Raw genomic sequence first — 22,957 nt, 5'->3', positions numbered from 1 at the left:
TGTATTCTTTTCCTTAATGCCCCTTACGTCATGTTCTCCTGATACCAAAAATAAATTTTGTACGAATTTATTTGGTAAAACATTTATAACTTGTGAGAATTCCTTCCTCCTGATCAGGATAGCAAAAAGTCAAAGAGGTATTTTGCCCCGCTTGGTAGAACAGAGAAAGGTATATTTGGAACCATATCTATTAAAAAAAAGGTACAGTTGGAACCATATCTGATGCTGTGCCCCATACCTTGTACACTTCATATTCTCCTGATACCAAAAAAAGATTTGATATGAATTTATTTAGTAAAATCATTGTAGGAGTTTGGACACTATTTTAACAGGATCGTAGAAGATCGAAGAGGTATTTTCAAGAAATACTGGTCCCAGTATGCTGTTGCTTTTACAAGCGCATTATGAAATAAAACAACTCTAACCCTTCCACATATTTTTATTTTAAACAACTTATTAATTAATAACATTAAATAAATATATATCCCTTTAATAAAAAGTAACATTTCTGATATTATTGTCTAAAAATTGACTTCATAAATGCCCTATCAACGAATGCCATTATTAAACAATACATTTTTTTTTACATTAAAATCTACGGGACTAAACAAATTAGAGATCCGAAAATTACATAAAAGGAAGATACATTAAACACTACCATACTATATTATATACTGGCCCCTAGTACTGGCAAAAATTACATAAATTACTTTAAATTAATTACATAAATTAACACTAAAAGTTAGCTACAAACGCTACGTACGAATACAGCTGTATAATAATTTAAAATCAGGTACAGGTACCTCATAAATGTTTACGAGCCACGTGACAGTCAAGCTTAGGCAACCAAAGTTGCAAGAGATAACGAAAAACCTCTAAATCTTGGCGAATTTTTCGTTTACAATGAACAATGACAAACCGTTGACGTTGGTTGAATAGAATCTCGTGAAAAACTACACGAATCACAGTCGGTGAAACAAAATGTGTTTTTAAATGTAATATTGTTTTAATTTTAATGAAATTTAATTGCCAAAGCAATAAAATTTCTGGTTCAAACAAAATTGCTGGTCATGTGGCTTGTAACCATCTCTGAATGCTCTGCAACAAATTTTACTTAAATTTTTGTTATTTGAATAGTATGTTTGAGAAAAATACCCAGCTGTATTCACTGTAGGTTCACTAAAAAGGCATTTTTTGCAATATTTCTATTTTTAAATCTTTAGGACACATTTTTCATCTCATTTTTTTTTTTACTTAAACGTATTTATAATAGTAAATCGTATAAAATAGTATTAATGATAATTAAAAATATATCTATGTAAACTTAACAAGAATCGTACAAATTGATCTTTTTTTATCCTAAAAATAATTGCACTTAGGTAGGGATAGCTTATTATAGGGGTTTGCTAGCACAAAAAATTGCGCAGAAATATGAGAAAGTTTAAAAATTTCGCTACGAAGAGTAATAAAAAAGAGGCGCTTTTCATTTTAATTTAAATATTTTAGCTCTTAAAACCGAATTGAAGAACGATTTCTCATATTTTCCCCGCAATTTAATCCTCATAAAAAATATTTGGACTCTCGCGATACAAATCTGACCTTTTACTGGCACCTGTTCCATTATTAGATTTAACCTTAAACCTACGAAAAAGGGAACACGAATATCTTTACAAAAATAATAACTTTATGTACATAAATTTGATATAAAAAACATCCAACGATTTTTAGCGTTCCCTCAGATAAAACAGAAACAAAATATCATTTTTCAACAACCTAAATACGATTTATTTACATTTCTCGGGCAAGTCGACTCTCGTCACATTTTCTATCTACAACAGTAAAATAAATAATAGAGGTAACGCAATTTTAACTTTAACATTTGTTCGAATAAAGCAACCCAGTCTACTCGCATGCATTTCAATTGGCGCACCAAGCAGCAGAATGATGACATGTTATGAAATTTCCGAGACAAGCCTCTGGTACAGTTATCGGACGTAAACTGGCCGGCAATAAAAAGTGAAATTTGAAGAGGATCAAAAATAAGCCTTGTCTTAATAACCAAAATAAATGTTTTCGATTCGCGACGAACAGAGGAGATTGCCATGAGGATACTTGAAAATGGATAACATCTAGTTTGCCTCGCATCGAAAATGGAATGTGGAGTGATTGTCATGGATAACGCGCCTTACCATAGTCGACAAATACAAAAATTCAAGAAAATCATGCAATGGTTCAAAGGAAAACATATTGTGTATAAAGATACGATGTTAAAAGTACTATTTTTAGTATTTTTAACGATTATACAAAAAAGAAAACGTTAATAGGCTATTGAATATAGGATTTTAAACCTTTCAGTTTTTTAATTGTAGCTCGAAAACGAAGCAAAATTTCGCTATAGTTCATAGGAAAAATTATTTAGAAAATTGAATTTCTCATTGAAATAGCTTATTTAAAAATTTTAAAAGGAAAATTTTTGTGCAAAAAAATCGTTAATAAACAATTTTAAAAAAGCAAAAAATAAGATTTTTTGATTTTTTAAATTTTTTTAATAAAACAATTTAGTAAAAACTTGAGAATTTAAGTACAATAAAGTTTTTTAATAATATATATACAGCGTGTCCACGGATGGAGTTGGCAAGAGGAAAAACTCTTTTGGTTTTGACTTTATCGAAAAATGTCACTCTTTATAAAAAATTCTGCTCCTCGAAAAAATGAGACTGTCATACAAACAGCTTAGATTAGATATACAGGGTGCTCATAAATTAAAAAAAACACGAAAATACTCAAGAGAGATGTACCATTATTTATTATTTTACACAACATTTTTATACAACAAATATGTTTATAACCTCAAATAATGTCCTAATACACATTTTAAAATAAAAATTTCAATTCTGACTTTTACTCTATACATATAGCTACTTCCCATCTCAAAAATTGAAATTTTGATTTTAAAATTTGTATTACGACATTATTTGAGTATATAAACAGATTTGTTGTATAAAAATGTTGTGTAAAATAATAAATAATGGTACTTCTCTCACGAGTATTTTCCTGCTTTTTTTTTAATTTATGGGCACCCTGTATGTCTAATCTAAGATGATTGTATGACAGTCTCATTTTTTCGAGGGGCTGAACTTTTTATAAAGAGAGAGTGACATTTTTCGATAAAGTCAAAAACAAAAGAGTTTTTCCTCTTGTCAACTCCATCCGTGAACACACTGTATATACATTATTAATAAACTTTATTGTACCTAAATTCTCAAGTTTTTATTAAATTATTTTATTAAAAAAGTAAAAAAAATCAAAAAATCGTATTTTTTGCTTTCTTTAAAATTGTTTATTAACGATTTTTTGCATAAAATTTTTATTTTACATTTATTAAATAAGCCATTTCGATGAGAAATTCAATTCTCTCCAAAATTTTCCTATGAACTATGCCGAAATTTTGCTTCGTTTTCGTGCTATATTTAAAAAATTGAGAGGGGTGCTTTTTCACCCCTATCTTCAATTTCAACCCTCTAATTTAATAGCACCCCGCGGTTTTTTCATTTTTAATGACCCTTCGAACAAGTCATGAGATGAAAAGCCTTTAACGTCTTATTTCCTTCCTTTTTTGCAAAAAATGCGACGAAAATCGAAAAATTGGCTAAGTTTGAGCGGCCAGATGTCAGTCAATTTTCATCCTTAAATACTTTACAACCTCTTGTTTTGAAGGAAATTTTGTCTACTTTTTTTCTATAAAGCAATGCCTATATCCATCTTTACTCAAAAAAGCTAGAGGCAAAAAAGTAAAAAAATCAGAAAATCGAATTTTTTGCTTTTTTCAAATTGTTTATTAACGATTTTTTTGCGTAAAATTTTCCTTTTAAATTTTTTAAATAAGATATTTCGATGGGAAATTCAATTCTCTAAATAATTTTTCCTATGAACTATAGCGAAGTTTTGCTTCATTTTCGAGATACAATTAAAAAACTGAAAGGGGCGCATTTTTACCCCTCTCTCCAATTTCCACCCTCTATTTTAATAGTACTCCGCGGTATTTTCATCTAAAATGACCCTTTGCAATAATTGCTTGAACGTCATAATTCCTGTTTTTTTGGATATAATCAATAGCCCATAAATACATGAAACAACTAAAAAATTTTTGAAATCCTCAAAATGATAAGTCCAAGGGGAATGGCATTCTCTGCACTCAGACTTTTTTCTAGACGGAATATTTCGTGTACCTACAAAAAATTTCATCACTTTCTAGTCCAAAAAAAAAAAATGAAAAGGTTTCCAAAACTTAGGTCGAAGCATTCGAATGAATGTATCTATAGTCTGGCAGGAAGGTCACAAAGCTGCACTATGTCTAGATCAAACTAACTTAACTTTTTTTTCGTAAACATTTTTGCTCGAGATCGAGATCGATATTTTACGTTTCTATTGTCGACCAGCTTACGCTCGCCAGCGAAACACCGTACTAACGCTAATGACCGAAATCCATCATAGTAAATGGTATGGAAATGAAGCCTTTTTCTTATTTCAACACGTTTAGCAATTGTGTGGCTACCGTTCACCCATTTGAGACTGTCAATCGCGCCGACTGATATACATGTCAGTGCGATACATATCAAAACCATGACTTCTTTTGTGCCTAAGCCATGTCTGCCGTGAAGTATAAGCGGCGCGGTTGTTGCGTATAAAGCTCTGTACACAATCTACAACCATTATTTTTGCGGTGTGATGAGCGCGGCCCATTTGAATATGGGGTTAAAAAATCGACGAAGTTATTATGTGAGAGGCCTTGCCTCATCCGCCCACTTGATGTGCTTCGTTTTATTTGCTATTTGCAGTGGCTGCGTTTTTTTGTTCGTTATAATCGACTGGTGGTTAGTTGCCGCTTTAAAATGCAATTTGTGGCACTTTATATTATACAATTATGTTATTCCATTCCAAAGTGGCATTTCAGACAAAATGGCACTTTAAATTCGTACTGTAGCACTTTTTAAACTTTTACTTGTTGGGCAATTTAAAGTGTAAATATAGAAAAAGTTACTAAACAATTACAATACCGATCACATATAGCTGGCACTTTAAACGGGTGTTAGTATTGAATTGCATATTTAATTAATTAATTATGACGCACAAAGTGAAAATTGTACGAAAAATGCCACTTTAACATACGTAATGACAATTTAAAGTGGTCACTTTAAAATGAAATGAACACTTTAAACTGTCACTTTAAGCAAGTGTAAAATTTACTGTTTCTAAATAATTTATTATACCGAAGATTTTATAAAAAACCACATTAAAATGCAATTACACACATACCACCTATCGCCACATTAAACAGAATGTTACATATAATTGTCACTTTAAGCAGACTGATGTTTAAGTGCCTCCTTAAATAGTTTAATTTGACACATAGCAATATGAAATGGAAATTATATAAAAAATACTTCACCAAAGTGACAATAATACACAAATAACGATTTAAAGTGCCATATGGACACTTTAAAACGACACTTATGTAAAATTTGCACTTTAACTAAGGTATTGAGATGAAAATTATACTGGCAGTTCAAAGTGACAGTTAAATACATGCTACTATACAACTTTACATTGACACATATGTAAAGTTGGCACTTTAAATTGACATTTATCTACAATAGCACTTTAAAGTGCTATATATAATGGAATTTACGTTCGTTTGATTAAAACTTTATATCAACCTGCCAACATTAATTAAAATGATACTTTAAACTGACAAACTGTATATGTATATGCACTTTAAACAGGAGTTGTTGTTGAATTGCATCTTTAATTAATTTATTACGGTACATCACTATAAAGTGAAAACTATACAAAATACGTACTATTATGATTTTAAATAGACGTTGATATTGAATAATTTCTTTAAAATGACATTTACAAGCAAATACCAGTTTAAAGTGGCCACTTTAAGCGAGTGTAAAACTGTTTCTAAATAATGTATTATGCCATGCCAATTTAAGCTGCAAATGATATAAAAAACTACAATAAAATGTAATTACACACATGCTAGTTTAACGGGCAATACTTATATTACCACTTTAAACTGAATGTTATATATACATGTCACTTTAAACGGACTTTGACGTTTAACTGTCTCCATAAACAGTTTAATTTGGCACATAGCAATATGAAATGGAATACAAAAAATGCCTCACCAAAATGACAGTAATACACAAATAAGGATTTAAAGTGCCATATTGCCACTTTAAATAGACACTTATGTGAAACTTGCACTTTCAGTTACGCCTCCGAAACGAAAATTATACTGCACTTTAAAGTGATAATTATGTACAATTTTACATTGACATTTATGTGAAGTTACCGCCTTAAATCGGCATTTATCTGCAATAGCACTTTAAACTGCTACATATGATGAAATTTACGTTCATCTGAATTAAACTTAATATCAACCTGCCAACTTGATGTTAGTTGAAAATGGCACATTAAACTGACAATGTATGCGCACATGCACTTTAAACTGACAACTGTATACGCGCATGCACTTTAAATCGACGATTTGCTACAATTTTCCGCAGTTATATCGACAATTTATTTTTAGTCACGGTCGTTGTGGTACCAAGCAATTAGTGCCTACCAAAAAAGTTTTAAGTCTGTCACTCAAACTTTTATTAATAGATGGACCACATGGTTGACTATTGGTTATTGTTATATAAATAGATTTCTAACAAAGCAGTGCTATTTCGCCGATTTCGAAACAGGTAACGACGGATGATAAAGATATAGAGAACGTACAGGGTGTTCCATTCTTCGGTGAATTTAAAAATTTAAAAATATTCGAAAATAAACATGATGTGGATATAGATAAGAACGTAATATTGCTAAAAAGGGTCGAGTAGGAGAATTCCCAACAGAGCAAAAAGACGCGTAAAGGTATGGAACTTGATGGAAAGAGTAGAGATTTTTTTTTTCACCACTGAAATGCATGAAAGTAAAAATTGGTTGTTATTTTTACACGAATTTAGCACCTTTTGGAATCAGTTCCGCAATAGTTTTCCTCATCAACGGTTTTCGTCGACGTTATTTCAGCTTCGTTTTAGGAAATTTAGTGGAACTATTTTAAAATACGATCTCCTAGTTACTTTTTTCCTGGAATAAACGCGTTTTACCGCATAGATATCGATACAATTACCTAAAATTTTTGTTAAAAAAATTCGCTAAGGTTTCATAATTACTCTTTAAGATTAGTGTCTTTTCATGTGCAGCGAGAGGTGGTCCGATCTGCTGAACGACCTCTGGCATAGGTTGCAGCTGAACGGCTTCTGGCCGGTGTGTTTTCTGTAGTGCCTGGTCAGCTCGTCCGATCTGGCGAACTTCCAAGTGCAGCCCTCCCAGGAACACTGGTACGGCTTCTCTCCTGCAATAAACACGTTTTTAAATATTTACAGTATTGTGCAAAAAATTGCTGTATGTAATGCAGTGCGTAAGTGAATAAATCATATTTTATTTTTCCAATCTTTTTAAAGTACAACAATATGTAGGTCAAATCTATTGTGGTTAATTGAGTGGTAGTCTTTGTCAAAGATGATGCTGTGTACTAACTAAAATGTACCCAATCTGTTTATTTTAAATAGTTTTAGACGTGTTCAAAACAATTAATAGAAGATAGTTCATGCAAATCTAGCGTTTCAATTCAAAAAACCAAAAATACGGCATTTTGATTTTTGTGACAAGGTGAAAATAGCATTTTCAGTAAAAATGACACTTCCTATTGACCAAGCCCTGACAAAATGCATATAGAAATTATAAACAGCCTATTATTTGCCTTGTGAGGAGTCCCAAGCGACTTAGAACATCGACAAGGATTCTAATTCGAGCCAGAAGTTGTTTGCAGAGCCCGAAAAAGCTCAAAACACAATTAGACAGTGCAGCATATTCTTAAAACTGAACCTTGTCGAAATCGAAATTTTTAACGATGTTTCGAATCCAACCGCTGAACCTCTATACAGTTCTCAACACTCCATAGCCACAAAGAATGGTGTAACAAAACTCGATGCTAGAGACGACGAGATAGACGACGGCATACGAGATGCGCAAAAAACCACCCCACTTTCGAATTTTTCGGCAAAAACGCTAAAAGTGCTCCGAAAGTCGAGCTAGGCTAATCTAACAGCCAGCCAATTTCCACGAACGGTTCAAGTAACAGCAGAGATCACCCAAATCCGGAGAAGTCAGATATCGGTAGCTCTGCCAACTTCTGCTGCGGTCTTCATAAAACTTGACGGAGCCATCCTGACGTGCGATCGAACGTCGACTTTGGTATTTCCCAGCTATATTCCTGCCAGTACTCAGTAAGCGTATAAGCTTTCATGGTTATTGTATTATATACCTACACTCATTCATATATTTTAAACATATATGTATTATTATGCAATTAAAATGTATATTTCAAGTGAGCAAATTTTTTCAGTTCAAAACATTGTTAATTTTTTTGAGTCAAGTCTTAGAATTAGATCATATATCAAGTGTTCAGTCGTCCTGGAATAATAATAGATCTGTGGTCGACATAAGTGGCTCATTGGCCAAAAATCAGCACTTCAAGAAGCCATAAAAAAGTGTTGAGCATTAAGGCAAAGCAAAGACAGTGAAAAGAACAGAGAAAAGGCTCAGATGAAAGCCTAAAGTACAAAGTTCCATTAAGAGGCTATACTTACGTCACATTACAGACAAATCAAAATACAGGCTGTCTCTAAAGCGTCTGTACAATCCTTTACCAGATATAGTACGGCTCAAAATAAGTCGATTTAACTAAACTTGCCTTAGTCTAAAAACTGATAATAACGGAACTACAGAGTGTTAAAGTAGAAAAAATAAATAACACTTTCTTTAATATTTTTCGACTACTTCGAGCTAATTTCGTGAAATTACGTATCCGGGAGTTTTTTGGGATGAGAAATTCGAATTTATCGACGATTTCGTTGTATCTTCTAGAGGGCGCCACAAGCGACCATTAGGACGCATTTAAACTGCCAGTACTTTTTGTGCCACAGTGTATTTCACTTTGGGTTGGAAAAATCTTTTCCCCCAACTTTCCTGCTTAAAGACGGTATACCTTGCTAATATCTCTAAAGCCAACCATTTTCAACAGAAAGACATTTAAATTTGTAAATGCATAAAAAAATTATTTAAAAGTTATTTTTAACTCCATTGAAAAACATATCTTTTAAGACAGGTCAATTATAATTAGTTATTTTTTAGATTTTTAGATAGTTTAGATTGGTTACATTGTTTATATTGTGCTAGATTATTTTTAGAAAGTATGTTTTTTACTGTCAATTCTGTTTGCAGTAAAATTGTTAAATGAACGAAATTTAAAATTGTAATTGCACTGTTTCCTTTAAAGGCATATTTCCTGCTAAAAAACGATTGCTCCTAAGTTCATTTATCAGTCGAAATCGTCGATAAATTCGAATTTCTCAACTCAAAAAACCCCCGGATCGATATTCGTGATCGTGAGAAATTAGCTCGAAGTAGTCGAAAGTCGAAAGATATTAAAGAAAATGTAACTGTTATTATTCAATTTTGGACTAAGGCAAGTTTTGAGAGAAGTGTCAGCAAGGAAGCTTTTGGACTTTGTAAAAAGGACAAATCTACTTGCTGAATAGGACTAGTAGTGGGACGCACAATAGGCCTAATTAGGCCGCAGTGCTATGGGACTTTTTAAAGGACCAACCACTAGATGAAGATGAAGATGAAGAAGAAGGCAAGTTTAGTAAAATCTATTTATTTTCAGACGTAGGTACTATATCTGACGGAGCGCTGCACAGACTCTTTATAGTCTGTTTCGAAATGAAAGAGAGTAATAAAACCCCGAGATAAGAACCGGCCTTGAGCGTGGTAATATTTCGTTTCAGGTAATTATCGGGTAACACTAATGCTAACAGGTAATGGGTGTACATTAGTATATTTTACTGGATACATCATAGGGCAGGAGCCAGTGTATTGTGACAGATCAATCCAGTCTTAGAGCTGAATATACGAAGACGTGCTAGTGCAGTAGAGTAAAATTCGACTTGTGTTTAGTGACTATTGTGCCAGTGGATATAATATTGTTTGGGTAAAATGTCGAGCGTATCAGATTACGTACCTGCTAATCGCGTGAAAAGATGTGCGCTGTCTCAGAATGAGAAGATTATTATATTAAATGTATTTAATGCATTGAAACACCAAAATCCTACCAACAGTGTTGACGACATCGTGAAAAGTGTTCCAAAATGACGGATTGGAAAATCGACTATTAAAGGAAACAAAAAATGAACAAGATACTGTAAATCCTCCAAAATCATCTACAGGGAGTTCAAAAGTCGTTATAGATGATTTCTTCAAAAATGTCATTCGCAGAAAAGTACACTCATTTTATTTTAAAAAAGAAATACCAACGCTAAACAAAATTTTAAGTGAACTTTCAGAGGACAACGATTTGCCAAAAATCAGTAGAAGCAAATTATGGGCCGTCTTACGAGAGTTGAATTTTTGCTGGGAAAAGCAGAACAGGAAGTCAGTTCTTATCGATAAAGATGAAATTATTTGTTGGCGAAGATCCTACTTAAGATCAATTAGAAAATTCCGTGACAAAGGGAGGAATATTTATTATCTAGACGAAACTTGGGTCAACGAGGGATATACTGTAACAAAAGTATAGCAAGATAAAAATGTAAAAAGTTTTCGACAAGCATTTTTGGATGGACTTTCAACAGGGTCCAAGGCACCTTCAGGTAAAGGGCGAAGATTAATAGTGACACATATAGGTAGTGCCAGTGGTTTTGTAGATGGCGGTTTACTTTTATTTGAATCTAAAAATACAGGTTACTATCACGAAGACATGAACGCAGATGTTTTCGAAGAGTATTTTACAGATAACTGGCAAAGATGTATACATCATGTACAAAAAGAAGAGGAGAAAATGTGGGAACTCGATAATTTAATTGACGTTACTGTGGAACCTATCGTTATCAATCTAGGAGACGAAGATAATTCATCAGATTATTCAGAGGATGAATTTTAATATACCTACTTTTTTATTTTCTTTATTGTACATTTATACAACACTACATTTACTCACCATAATTTGAATTTTCAAAATACATATATTTTTGTGCGGAATAAAGGTCTATTCATTAAATTTAAATAAATATTTTGATAATAATGAATAATTTTATTTGAATTACTAAAACCCTCTTAACCCGGTTATGATGCTTAAAGTAGCCTCATGTTTTGAAATGCTGTTTTTATATTGTTTACTTATAAGAGAAATGGACCGAGAAATTGAATCGGCATAGACAAAGACGGATTGTCGGGGATTAAATTTTAGCTACCTGCTACAATTTAGTACAACCCGGTCACACAAAGTTTTTTTTAAAATCCCCTCATCTATACCGATAATACATAATATAAAAATATTGAATATAAGCACCAGTTATTTATTTTATTTACGATTTGCATACATAATAAGCTTTTATTACTCTCTTTCATTTCTAAACAGACTTATAGTAATTTTATAATTCTAATAGATTCGTAACAATATCCATGTACGCTTTGCCAGGAAAACAAGCTTTTTTTAATTACTTGCGTGTTCGACACAACCTTAAGGGCGACAGTACTTCCGTCCTGATTAAATAAATATTTCTTACACTGTTATTACACCGACAAATGTCGTAAAAAAATACGAGGAACCTTGAAACGGCGCTGAGCGCGGGTTAGGTTAACTGACCTCACCTTTCACGAGGAATTCGAAAAAGACGAGAACCCAGCGTAATAAAAATAAGTTCCGTCTATCGGTATGACGATAATTAATTATTACACTGCCCAAACCCAACGCATGCGGACGTATATGCGATGGAAAAGCGAAACGCGTGGAAACTGGCACCACGCAAGACGCTCTTTGTTTAAAATCGCGGAATATCGCGGCGATTGACGGGTACAGGAAAGCGAATGTGTTAAAGGAATCTCAATATGGGGGCGGAGATGGGGAGATATCGGTAATTGATTCTATTAACGCGGTAATTATATGTTTCTGCTTCCGCTCGTAAAATGCTTCGGCAAGCCGTACGGTGCGGGAAGTGAGTAGATTTCGCAATACTGCGTGAAGTGAATATTTTAAGGTAGCTACACATTGCGCGTATATTCGCCATTCTGCAATGGATGATGATGATTGCAATATTTTATTAGAAATTTTTTATGAGTAAATTATTTATTTTAAAATATTTATTGGGAAGACTGATTTATTGCGCAACTTTTTTACCTCTTGTAATTTTTCGATAAAACCGATAGTTTTCTAGTAAAAAAAATAGATGCATCATCGTTCACTAAAGGGGTAATTGCGAAAATTTGTAAAAATAGAGTAGTCGGATGTCGTAACGAATAAATTGTTATTTATCATATTAATAAATTGACACTTTCTGTCAACCAATAATTAGTACCAATTGATTAATTTATTATCAGAATAATTATGGCAAATAACATTTATAACGGGTGATTCATTTAGACGTACTTTTTTCAACAACAAAAAAAAATAACAAAATTCTATTTTATGGTGCAATCTTTATTATTATACAAAAAACTATATCTGCCATTTATTTTTTAAATATTATTTCTTTCAAATGTTGTCCTTGACTGCGGTTGAGATGGTCCATTCTGAAGTTCCAATTTTCGATGACACGTTCGAGCATTTCGAGTGGAATTTGACGAATGACCCGAGTCATGTTGTCTTCCAATTCCTCAATCGTATTCGGCTTATCCATATAGACTTTGGACTTCACGTATCCCCAAAGGAAAAAGTCTAGAGATGTGATGTCACATGATCTAGGAGGCCAATTCACTGGTCCAAATCGTGAAATTAACTGTTCATCGAATTGTTCTCGCAATAAAGCCATGGTTGCACGGGCTGTATGGCAAGTGGCGCCGTCTTGTTGAAACCAAATGTCATCGAGATTACGGGCTTCAATTTCAGGCAGCAAATAGTCCGTTAGCATGGCGCGATGACGGGCGCCATTCACAGTTACGTTCCTGCCGGCCTCATTTTTAAAAAAATATGGACCGATGATTCCACCAGCCCATAGACCACACCAAACCGTTGTTTTGTCTAGATGTAATGGCAGCTCTTGAAGTTCTTCGGGTTGTTCTTCATCCCAAATACGGCAATTTTGTTTATTAACATAGCCATTAAGCCAGAAATGGGCTTCATCGCTGAACAAAATTTTGGTCAAAAACATTGGATCTTCTTCAAGCTGTTCAAGAGCCCAAAGACTGAAACGGTGACGATTTGGAAGGTCAGCCGGCTTCAATTCTTGAATGAGTTGAATTTTGTATGCTTTCAAACCAAGATCCTTACGTAAAATACGCCAAGTTGTTGCATACGACAAGCCAAGCTGTTGAGATCGGCGCCGAATTGATTCATTATGGTCATCACGTACACTCTCGGCTACCGCCGCAATATTTTCTGCACTTCGTGCTGTATGCGGTCTATTTGGTCGCGTATTATCCAATAATGAAAATTGGGTTTCAAACTTCTCGACGGTGTAGCGAATTGTGCGTTCGGTGGGCCGATTATGTAGACCATATGTTGCTCTAAGAGCACGAAATACACTCCTGGCAGAACGCTGATTCTCGTAGTACAGCTGAATTATTTGTAGACGTTGTGCCGGGCTAAGTCTTTCCATGATGAAATGTCCGAGAGTATTGAACCAAAATACCACGACAGTTCACTCGACTCATGCGTGATCTGTCTTAAACTCGCTACTGAAAAAAGTACCTCTAAATGAATCACCCGTTACCAATGACGAACATGTCGACATGCTCCAAGTGTTTTTCGAATCCAGTAAAAATAGTAACGCTGCAGTAAGATTATACCACCAAAGATATCCAAACCGACCGATTCCTCATAGACAAACATTGGTCTCGGTGGAAAGAAGGCTTCGCGAAACTGATAAAATTCAGCCCAATCGTGAGGGTGCCGGAAGAAGGCCTAATGTCCGAACTGTTGAAGCTGAGGAAGCTATACTGGAACATCTAGAACAAGACTGTGGTACAAGCACAAGACAGGTGTCCAGGCAACTGCAAGTTTCTCACAGTCTTGTGTGGAATGTAGCTCATGAAAATCTTTTATACCCTTTTCACCATCAACCCGTGTAAGAATTGAATGATCCTGGTTTACCTAACCGCGTGGATTTTTGTCAATGGTATATTAATATTTCCAGGCATGACTTAAATTTTCTAACGAATATACTTTTCGCCCATGAAGCAAATTTTCCTAGAGTAGGCGCAGTAAACCCTCATAATGTTCATTCATGGTCGGAAGAAAATACTCATGAAATATTTGTTTCAAGATGTCAACATAATTTCACTTTAAACGTTTGGATGGGAATTGTAGGAAATACTCTAGTAGGTCCTTTTATTCTTCCAAACGGACTTGGAGCGGACGAGTATCTTAGATTTTTAAACGAAAATCTTCTAACATTACTTGACGATGTACCCCTCGCTACACGTCAGGTGATGTGGTATATGCACGATGGGGCGCCTGCACATAGTACACTTGCCGTTAGATAATGGTTACATTTAAATTACCCCAATCACTGGATTGGTCGTGGTCGTGATGCCCCTGTTTGTTGGCCTGCACGTTCACCTGACCTAACGCCTATGGATTTATTTTTGTAGGGACACATAAAAAGTATTGTTTATGCCACTCCTGTTGCCTCCTTAGAAGAACTACGCTTAAGAATATTTCAGGCAGCAGATGATCTTCGCAATAACCAAGAACTGTTTGTGCGAGTGCGTTATAACTTCAACGGACGTATTAGGCTATGCTTGCAGCAAAATGGAAATTATTTCGAGAATATTCTTTAAATTTAATTTTGCATTTCTTGTTTTTCGTTTGTATTAAATTTTATTTCAGATAAACAACTTTACCTAATACATGTCCCATAGTCATAAGTTATTAAACATTTTTCATTAATTAATAGCAAATTATTCTTAATGTTATTATTAAATTACCAGCTTAATCACAGAAAGTGTCAATTTATTAATATGATAAATAACAATTTATTTGTTATGACATACGCCTACTTTATTTTTACAAATTTTCGCATTTACCCCTTTAGTGAACGATGACGCGTCTAATTTTTTGACTAGAAAACTATCGGTCTTATCGAAAAATTATAAGAGGTAAAAAAGTTGCGCAATAAATCAGTTCCCAATAAATATATTTAAATAAATAATTTTCTTCATATAAAAAATTTCTAATAAAATATTGCAATGGGGTTGACTGTTTCACTCCTTTATAAAATACGCCAATGATCGAAAAAATATTGAAAACTTGTCTCTTTATTAGTAGGATGTTCATACCAAGTTTCGTGTCTCTAGCATTCCTCATGTTAAAGAAAAAAATTAAAATGTGAATTTCAATCCCCTCTTTTAAGAGGGTATATCGCCTCAGGGGTGCAACCTTTATATAAGGTATTTTTACTTCAATCCTCTTATTTTTGGCTCTATATTCGCTGGTACCATTTTTGCTACTTCATTAAAAACACCCTGAATACATACAGTGCGTCCCCTTTTAATTTTATTTTAAAGTTAAAATTAAATTTATTATTATACAAAAATAGCTTGGTGGAACAATTTCCGGGTTGTTTGCCACGCCGCGCCGCGCCGTCGCGTCGGTTTAGGTTTCTTGACGTTTCGAAAGACATAACATTTCACAAGATAAATTCGTTGCTCCAGAATCAGACATCAACCCTGTATTTCAGTTCTTTAACCATGGTACAAAACGACTTACCCGTGTGTGTCCTTTTGTGCGCTTTTAGATGAGAACTTTTCGTGTACACCTTGTGGCAACCCGCCACGTCGCACCTATGGATTTTTCTCCTGCGTATCGTCACATCCGGACCTCTGCTGTCGTCGTAGATGTTGTTGTTATTGTGTGCGTTCGACTTGCTCGGTAACGAGTCCAACATCGGCGTTCTGGAAATCGATCTGAAAACAAATAGATAAAAAAAATATAGAAAAGCGAAATTGCCCTGCTTTGTATCAAAAAGGAAGTACTAGTTTAAATTTCTTCATGTGACCAATTTATAAAAGAACAGCATTTGTTTTTACTTATTTTTATTCTTATGGTCTGTAAAATATTTTAAAGATAGCGTCACAGTGAAAGTCCGAAAATTCACTGCAGTTTCCAATTCAATTCAAGAAACCTTCCAAAAATCATTCACGCGGTACAAATCCCCCCCAAGAGCCGAAATCAGAGTGAAAGTTGGCCTACATGTTCAAAAATCACAAAAATCGGTTATAGATCAATGACCCGTTCAAGACGGGTAGTTTTCGCGGACACAAAATATCCAAAGCTGAGGCGAAGACCACCACACGACCCCTGCGGACCCAGCATGACGCGTGTACGAACGTCTACCTTGGTACCATGCAGGTTGTTAACCAGGGACGAATACCTGAGGATCTACTCAAAACAACGTTCCGCGACAATAGTATCTTTTCCTCAATTAATTTACGGTTTTATACGGAGATGAGACTTTGCCAGGTTTGAAAAACTATGACGAGTTAACCGATATATTAGAAAATTGAATGAAGCTAAATACCTGGTAGAGGCATCGGTTATACTTACAAGGATGCATCTTTTATCCTCTGTAGGGCTAATAGTGCTGCTGTGGATGTGAGAGATCGTGTAGGGTCTGATAAGGACAGGCTGATATCTTGGTGGCTTATCACATTGCATTTAGGAATATCTGAAAAGAAAAAAAAATATTTTATATATTATGTATAAGGGAGAATTATTGAAATGTTTCCCTAAATAGATAATATTTTTGGAAGACAGTTAGCCTGTTAATAAAAAAATGGTTTCACAGTTTCATACACAAAACTGAGCGGTTATATCCTACAATTTTTGTTCGAAATACAATGCATTTGGATTATAGATTTGCGTAAAAACAGTATCTCTACTATTACAAAACTTTTTTCTGCGCCTACGCGTGTATTTTGTATTAAAATTATAGCACCTTAATAAACAACGGATACAGAGTGTCCCAAAAAGATTCGAGTCCTACCAAGATAGAAGTTTTAGGATACGAAGAAACTAATATACTGGTGACCTTGGATTTGATATCGATCTTAATTTTCAAGGTCAAACCAATGTCAACTTGACAATATTAACTGGAATACCCTATTTTGGCAGCAGTGCTAAAATTTACGCCTGAATAAGGCATCAGAAAATTTTTCTTGTGCGGGACATTTGGAAGTTAAACTAATTTTTCTCTGAATAACTTGATAAAATCAAATAAAAATTGTTTCGAGCAAAATTTGTAGAATTTTGAACGACAAATTAAATGGTGGCCTCCTGGAATCTGAAATCAAATAATTTTTTCATGATGTCCTTGAAACTCTAACACATTTTTCACAAATAATAATAGATATACAAGGTGTTAACGAAATAAGTACTCAAAATTGGAGAGTATATAAAACATATCGAAATATAATGAAAACCTTAGTTGAGTTTTTGTCAGTTGCTGCCCCTAAGGGTGATACAACCCCTTGAAGGGGTAACTCAGGAAACAGTTTTTATTGCATAACTTCAAAACGGTTTAATATTAAATTGCGAAATTTTGGGGTTGTATTACTGTTTATATGCTTAATAATCGGCATAATATACAAATCAAAATTTGCTATAGGAGCGTAAGAAAGTGGGACCATGGGGTAAATTTTACAATTTTTTTTTGTACGCAATTTTTTCTACTTCCTGAAACGAAATTATGAAAATTTTTCATATTTTGCATAAAAAAGTTACTCTTGTTAGATTTTAATAGCATGAGCCATTTTCTAGTAAAATCCATTTCAATAATTCATTACGTGGTCAAAAATTCCTGCTGACAATAAATGTATCAAATTGTGCCATGAGAAAATTACTATTTATGACACTTAACAGAGGTGTCAAGTATATGTCAATTACTGATTAGATTACTTACTCAATATTTCAATCTAAGACATTTGAATTTAGATACTGTAATAAACACAATAAACTAAATTATTGATTAAATTATTGATGGGTCTTTTTTTGGTATTTTTTGATTTTCAAATAAAAATAATACTTAATAGTGATACCTAACCAACATTTTATTATTCAAAATTATTTATGTTACTGTTTACTACAAAACTATTTACTTAACTGTGATATTAAACCCTGATTTAGTAACACTTACATAACAACTACAATAACGATATTAATAGTGCAAAAGGAAAATTAAATTAAAAATAATAATTTTTTTAATGCACAATTTGATACATTTATTTTGCAGTAGGAATTTTTGGGCAAGTAATGAATTATTGAGATGGATTTTACTAGAAAACGGCTCATGTTATTAAAATCTAACAAGAGTACCTTTTTTATGCAAAATATGATAGGTTTTCATATTTTCGGTTCAGGAAGTAAAAAAAAATGAGTACAAAAAAAATTTCGTGATTTAATATTAGACGTTTTTGAAGTTATGCAATAAAAACTGTTTCCTGAGTTACCCCTTCAAAGGGCTGTATATTCCTTAAGGGCCGCCACTGACAAAAACTCTACTAAGGTTTTCATCATATTTCAACATGTTTCACATACTCTCCAATTTTGTGTACTTAATTCGTTAACACCTTGACAACAATTTTGAGATTTAACACATTGTTATGTTAATAATTAAAATTTGATGATGCGGTCATTTGGAAAAAAAGCTTTAAGTTAAAAAAAAAATCGTCAAGATTCGTTGGAAAACATCGGAGTTACAGACTGTCAAATATATTATTTTCAAGCGAACTTCGCTTGTTTAACAGCAAGACTATGAATATTTATATCGTCATTTTCTTCGGACTCGCTATCGTTCGCTTCCCCCACCCACTGACATTTTACAATATTTTTTATGCACATACTTACTTCCACTAATAAAATATTTTTACCTGTGAAAGTACTCGGGTTACCGGCTATGACAGTATTTTTTTGCCGCTACCAACCTAATTTGTTTAACAATAGGCCGTCAATTTTGACAGTCTGTAACTCCGTTGTTTTTCAACGATTCTTGACGATTTTTTTTTAACTTAAAGCTCTTTTCATAAGCTTTCCGAATATATAATAATATATAACTATATCACGCTCGTGCGTCGTATATTTCATTTTGCAACTAGGGCTAAAAAATAAAAAAAAATCCAGGTTGCAAATTTGAAATTAAAAAAATGATAGATTTCAATGTATTATTATGAAATCTACCATAAAAAATCAGTGCGATTGTGGAAGATCCTCGGGATCGTCCAGACTAATAATTAGTTAATTTGTTTATAAGGCCATAACTTGTAAACTGTTCAACTTACCGATTCCAGATTTCGTGTGAGTTATTAGACAGTGATAAGGAATGAGAGGATGCGGTGCCAAATCGTTCTGGTAATAAATAATAACGCAGTTTATAAATGTTTAATTCAAAAGTCATAAATAAAATTCTTCTGTTTATAACTTTTGATCTAATCAATATTTTTTTACGCTCGAGGGCTAGTTTTGTAGGTCTTTTGAATATGAAAAAAAAAGAACTTTACTGTTTTCTCGTGGAAATGAACGGAAAAAAGTTATAAGCGAAAAACGTGTGAATATACGTAAAAATTATAGAATTAACCACCCTGTAAACAATCTTCCCCCCATTTTTATGACTGTGGAAACTAATATGTTATTGTGCATGATATTTAGCATCTATAGTGATAAATTCAGCTTGCCGAAACAAAAAGTCGCGAAATGGTTATTTCCCAGCTTATTTTCCTGGCCTAAACAATGTCCTGACACGCTAAAGGTATTGTTTGTTCATTACACATGCAAGACTATACTTCCAATATAAAAAAAGGAACAAAACAATAAAATTGCAAGTCATTTGAGTGTGCGTAGCTTTACAAAAAACTACACCAATTCCATTATCCGAGGAAACAAACACTGAGACATTGTTTTTCCAACATTCCAGTATGGGGCCGTCTGATTCAGAGATAGCGATCGCTTACCAGCAAACGGTCCGTACGGTTAAATCTTAGGTAAGGTCAGGCGACAATGCGTTTTTTTCCCGGACCGGCCGCGCGAGCCTTATTTACATGATAAAAAAAATTAATGAATGCCCAAGCCAGCGTCAGATCTTGCGATAATACGATTTAATTAAGGTCAGCGTTTTAACACTTCTGAGTGACATGTTTTGACGTGGCGCTGCGAACGGCGTTCCGATAAAGGCAGCCCAACAATGGGTATGTAAATTTAATAAAGTCGGCGACTTACAATAATAACGATACTTCCTTGTGAAAAACTTGTTCGCGCTGGTTAGGTAGGTCAGTCGGTGGTCTGTGGGAACGATAATAGTCGACCGTGTTCGACAATCAGAAGTCGATTCGTCATAATGAAATTTGTGTTAACGAAATATTCTGCAAACAATGAATTAGACGTATCGGTGTTGCCAGATGCTCGCGAAAAGTGCCCCGACAATATGTTCTGAAAAATTCCTAGTTTTTCTACAGGACAGTGACGACAATTGCGACTAAATCCCGCCCATCCGCCATGTTGCATCCAATGTCAAATTAAGAGTAAAAATAAATTAAGGACATGAGTATTTTTTTTTATAAATTTTACGCACAGATTTTAAGCAAATAACTTCCTTGGAAAGCGATTTTAAATAATAAATTAATGTAGAATTTACTTGTGCAATAGGGGAGGATAAATACAGGGTGTTAAAAAAAGAGTGTAAAATATTTAAGGAGGTAATAGTATGAACCAAAATAAGCAGAAAAATCCCAATAAACATGGGTCCGCAAAGTAACGCTTGCGGAGATATGAAATGTTTTATGTTTTTAGCCCCTTTTTTATTTTGCAAAAACGTTGTGCATTTTCTTATAATAGTTGGTTGATGTTTAGTGAAATAAACAGTACGCATTTGACAGTAGTTCTCAGTGCACAAGTTTTCTTTCGCTATGGCTGGTTACTCTAACGCAGAATTAACAGACATGCATTTCATGTATGGTCGTGCTAATGGGAACGCCACCGAAGCGCGACGTCTTTATGTTGGCGCTTATCCAAATCACCAGATTCCTTCACAACGCATGTTTGGAGGAATTCACCAAAGATTGCGTGATACCGGTTTCTTGAGCAAACAGTGCCATTTATCCGGAAGACCAAGGTGGGTATGCACTCCTAGAGCAGAAGAAGAAATTCTAGCACTGGTAGAGCAGAATCCAGGTACGAGTGTGCGGAGAATATCAGCCGAGGTAGAAATTAGTGGTCCTCTTGTTTGGAGAATCCTTCACGAGCAACTGCTTTATCCATACCATGTGCAATGAGTACAGGCAATAAATGATTATCAAGCACGTTTGGTTTTTTGCCGCTGGTTTCTACGTCATGATGCTGAAGACCCTGCGTTTTCTTGCAAACATTCTTTTTACTGATGAGGTCGGGTTCACAAGAAATGGAGTGTTTAATTTTCACAATACGCATATTTGGGCCGACGAAAATCCTCATGCTCTAATAGAATCTGGACATCAGGCACGTTTTTCATTAAACATTTGGATGGGTATTGTAGGTGACAGGTTTCTAGATTCTGTTGTTTTACCAAACCGATTAACAGGCGCTGCTTACCTCAACTTTCTGCAGAACACACTGTATGAGTTTTTGGAAGACATTCCTTTGAATCAGAGGCAACAAATGTGGTTCCAGCATGATGGTGCTCCAGCTCATTTTTCCATGGCCATTAGAGAGCATTTACACCAAACTTTTCCACATAGATGGGTAGGAAGGGCACCTGTTTTGTGGCCTCCAAGATCGCCTGATCTGAACCCTCTAGATTTCTTTGTTTGGGGATATTTGAAGACATTAGTGTATGGTACTCCTGTAAATAGCCTGGAAGAGCTGCAGCTACGGATTAATCAAAAGTGTCAAGAAATCCAAACCAAGGAGGGTGTTTTCGAAAGAGTTCGAATATCGTTGAGACGAAGATGTTGTGCCTGCTTGGAAATGGCCGGAGAGCACTTTGAACATCTTCTGTAACTTTGTTTTTTGTTTGTTAAAAGCTTCCTTTGTCGGTTTATTCCTAATAAAATTAAATGTTTGAAAAACGAATAGTGTTCCATATCTCCGCAACCGTTACTTTGCGGACCCATGTTTATTAAGACTTTTCTGTTTATTTTGGTTCATACTATTACCTCCTGAAATATTTTACACCCTTTTTTTAACACCGTGTATATAATAGTAGCAACTATTGGTTTTTATTTTCTAGGCAAGTAAATTTAAGCTTACCTACATTACACAATGAAATTTATTGGGTTTACATTACAAATATAAATACTTAATACTAGTGATAGTATTTGTTTCAATAAATGTCCAGCAACACTTTTATTTCCAAGCTTTTTTATGCTTTTTGGCATTTTTTTGAAGCTATGTTTAATCGGAACATAATAAATATTTTAACAATATTATTTTTGATCTGATGACAATTTGGTAGATCTAAATTTAAACCAGACATTTCTTTTAAGAAAAACTCTTTTAAATTTATGTTTTGTCCAAATACAATCGCAAAAAATGTTGTAAAACACTTTCCATCTGCAAGAAGAAACAAAATATCGCTTCATTGAAAAAAAGAGTGAATGTTCTCTAAATCTCTTAAGTACGCTAAATTTTGAAAGTGTTTTATAAATCGGCGTTTTAGACCTAACAGCGTGTACACAGTTTGTACAAGTTTCTGATGTTTTAACGATACTTTGAGCAATATACCTATCCGCACACATTATAAAGATAATTTAATTCACTAAAACTAAGATTAAATTTTGGTTCCTCTATGTTAGCAGGAACTTTAACTTCCTCATAAGTAGGTGTTATATTTTTTATATGGTGTTCAAAAAACCTGAAAAAAATTCACGGTCGTCG

General features: G+C 34.0%; 1 protein-coding gene across 4 annotated transcripts in view; it reads right to left on the bottom strand.

Annotated features, from left to right (window-relative positions):
- Positions 1–3,954: 3,954 nt before the first annotated feature.
- The window catches only part of LOC108904471 (Krueppel-like factor 7), a 373,170-nt gene continuing 354,167 nt past the window's right edge, over positions 3,955–22,957 (bottom strand). For all 4 annotated transcript variants that reach the window (XM_018707055.2, XM_018707081.2, XM_018707072.2 and 1 more), the window contains exons 5-7: positions 16,664–16,784; positions 15,827–16,023; positions 3,955–7,414 (exon numbers count right to left, since the gene is read on the bottom strand). In XM_018707055.2, the coding sequence (XP_018562571.1) occupies positions 7,242–7,414; positions 15,827–16,023; positions 16,664–16,784 (491 nt within the window). In that variant the 3' untranslated portion in view covers positions 3,955–7,241. The remainder of the gene's footprint in view (positions 7,415–15,826; positions 16,024–16,663; positions 16,785–22,957) is intronic.

This window comes from Anoplophora glabripennis, unplaced genomic scaffold (genome assembly GCF_000390285.2).
Source record: "Anoplophora glabripennis isolate ALB-LARVAE unplaced genomic scaffold, Agla_2.0 scaffold13, whole genome shotgun sequence".
Classification (NCBI taxonomy): Eukaryota; Metazoa; Arthropoda; class Insecta; order Coleoptera; family Cerambycidae; genus Anoplophora; species Anoplophora glabripennis.
This window is presented reverse-complemented; position numbering and strand designations above follow the sequence as displayed.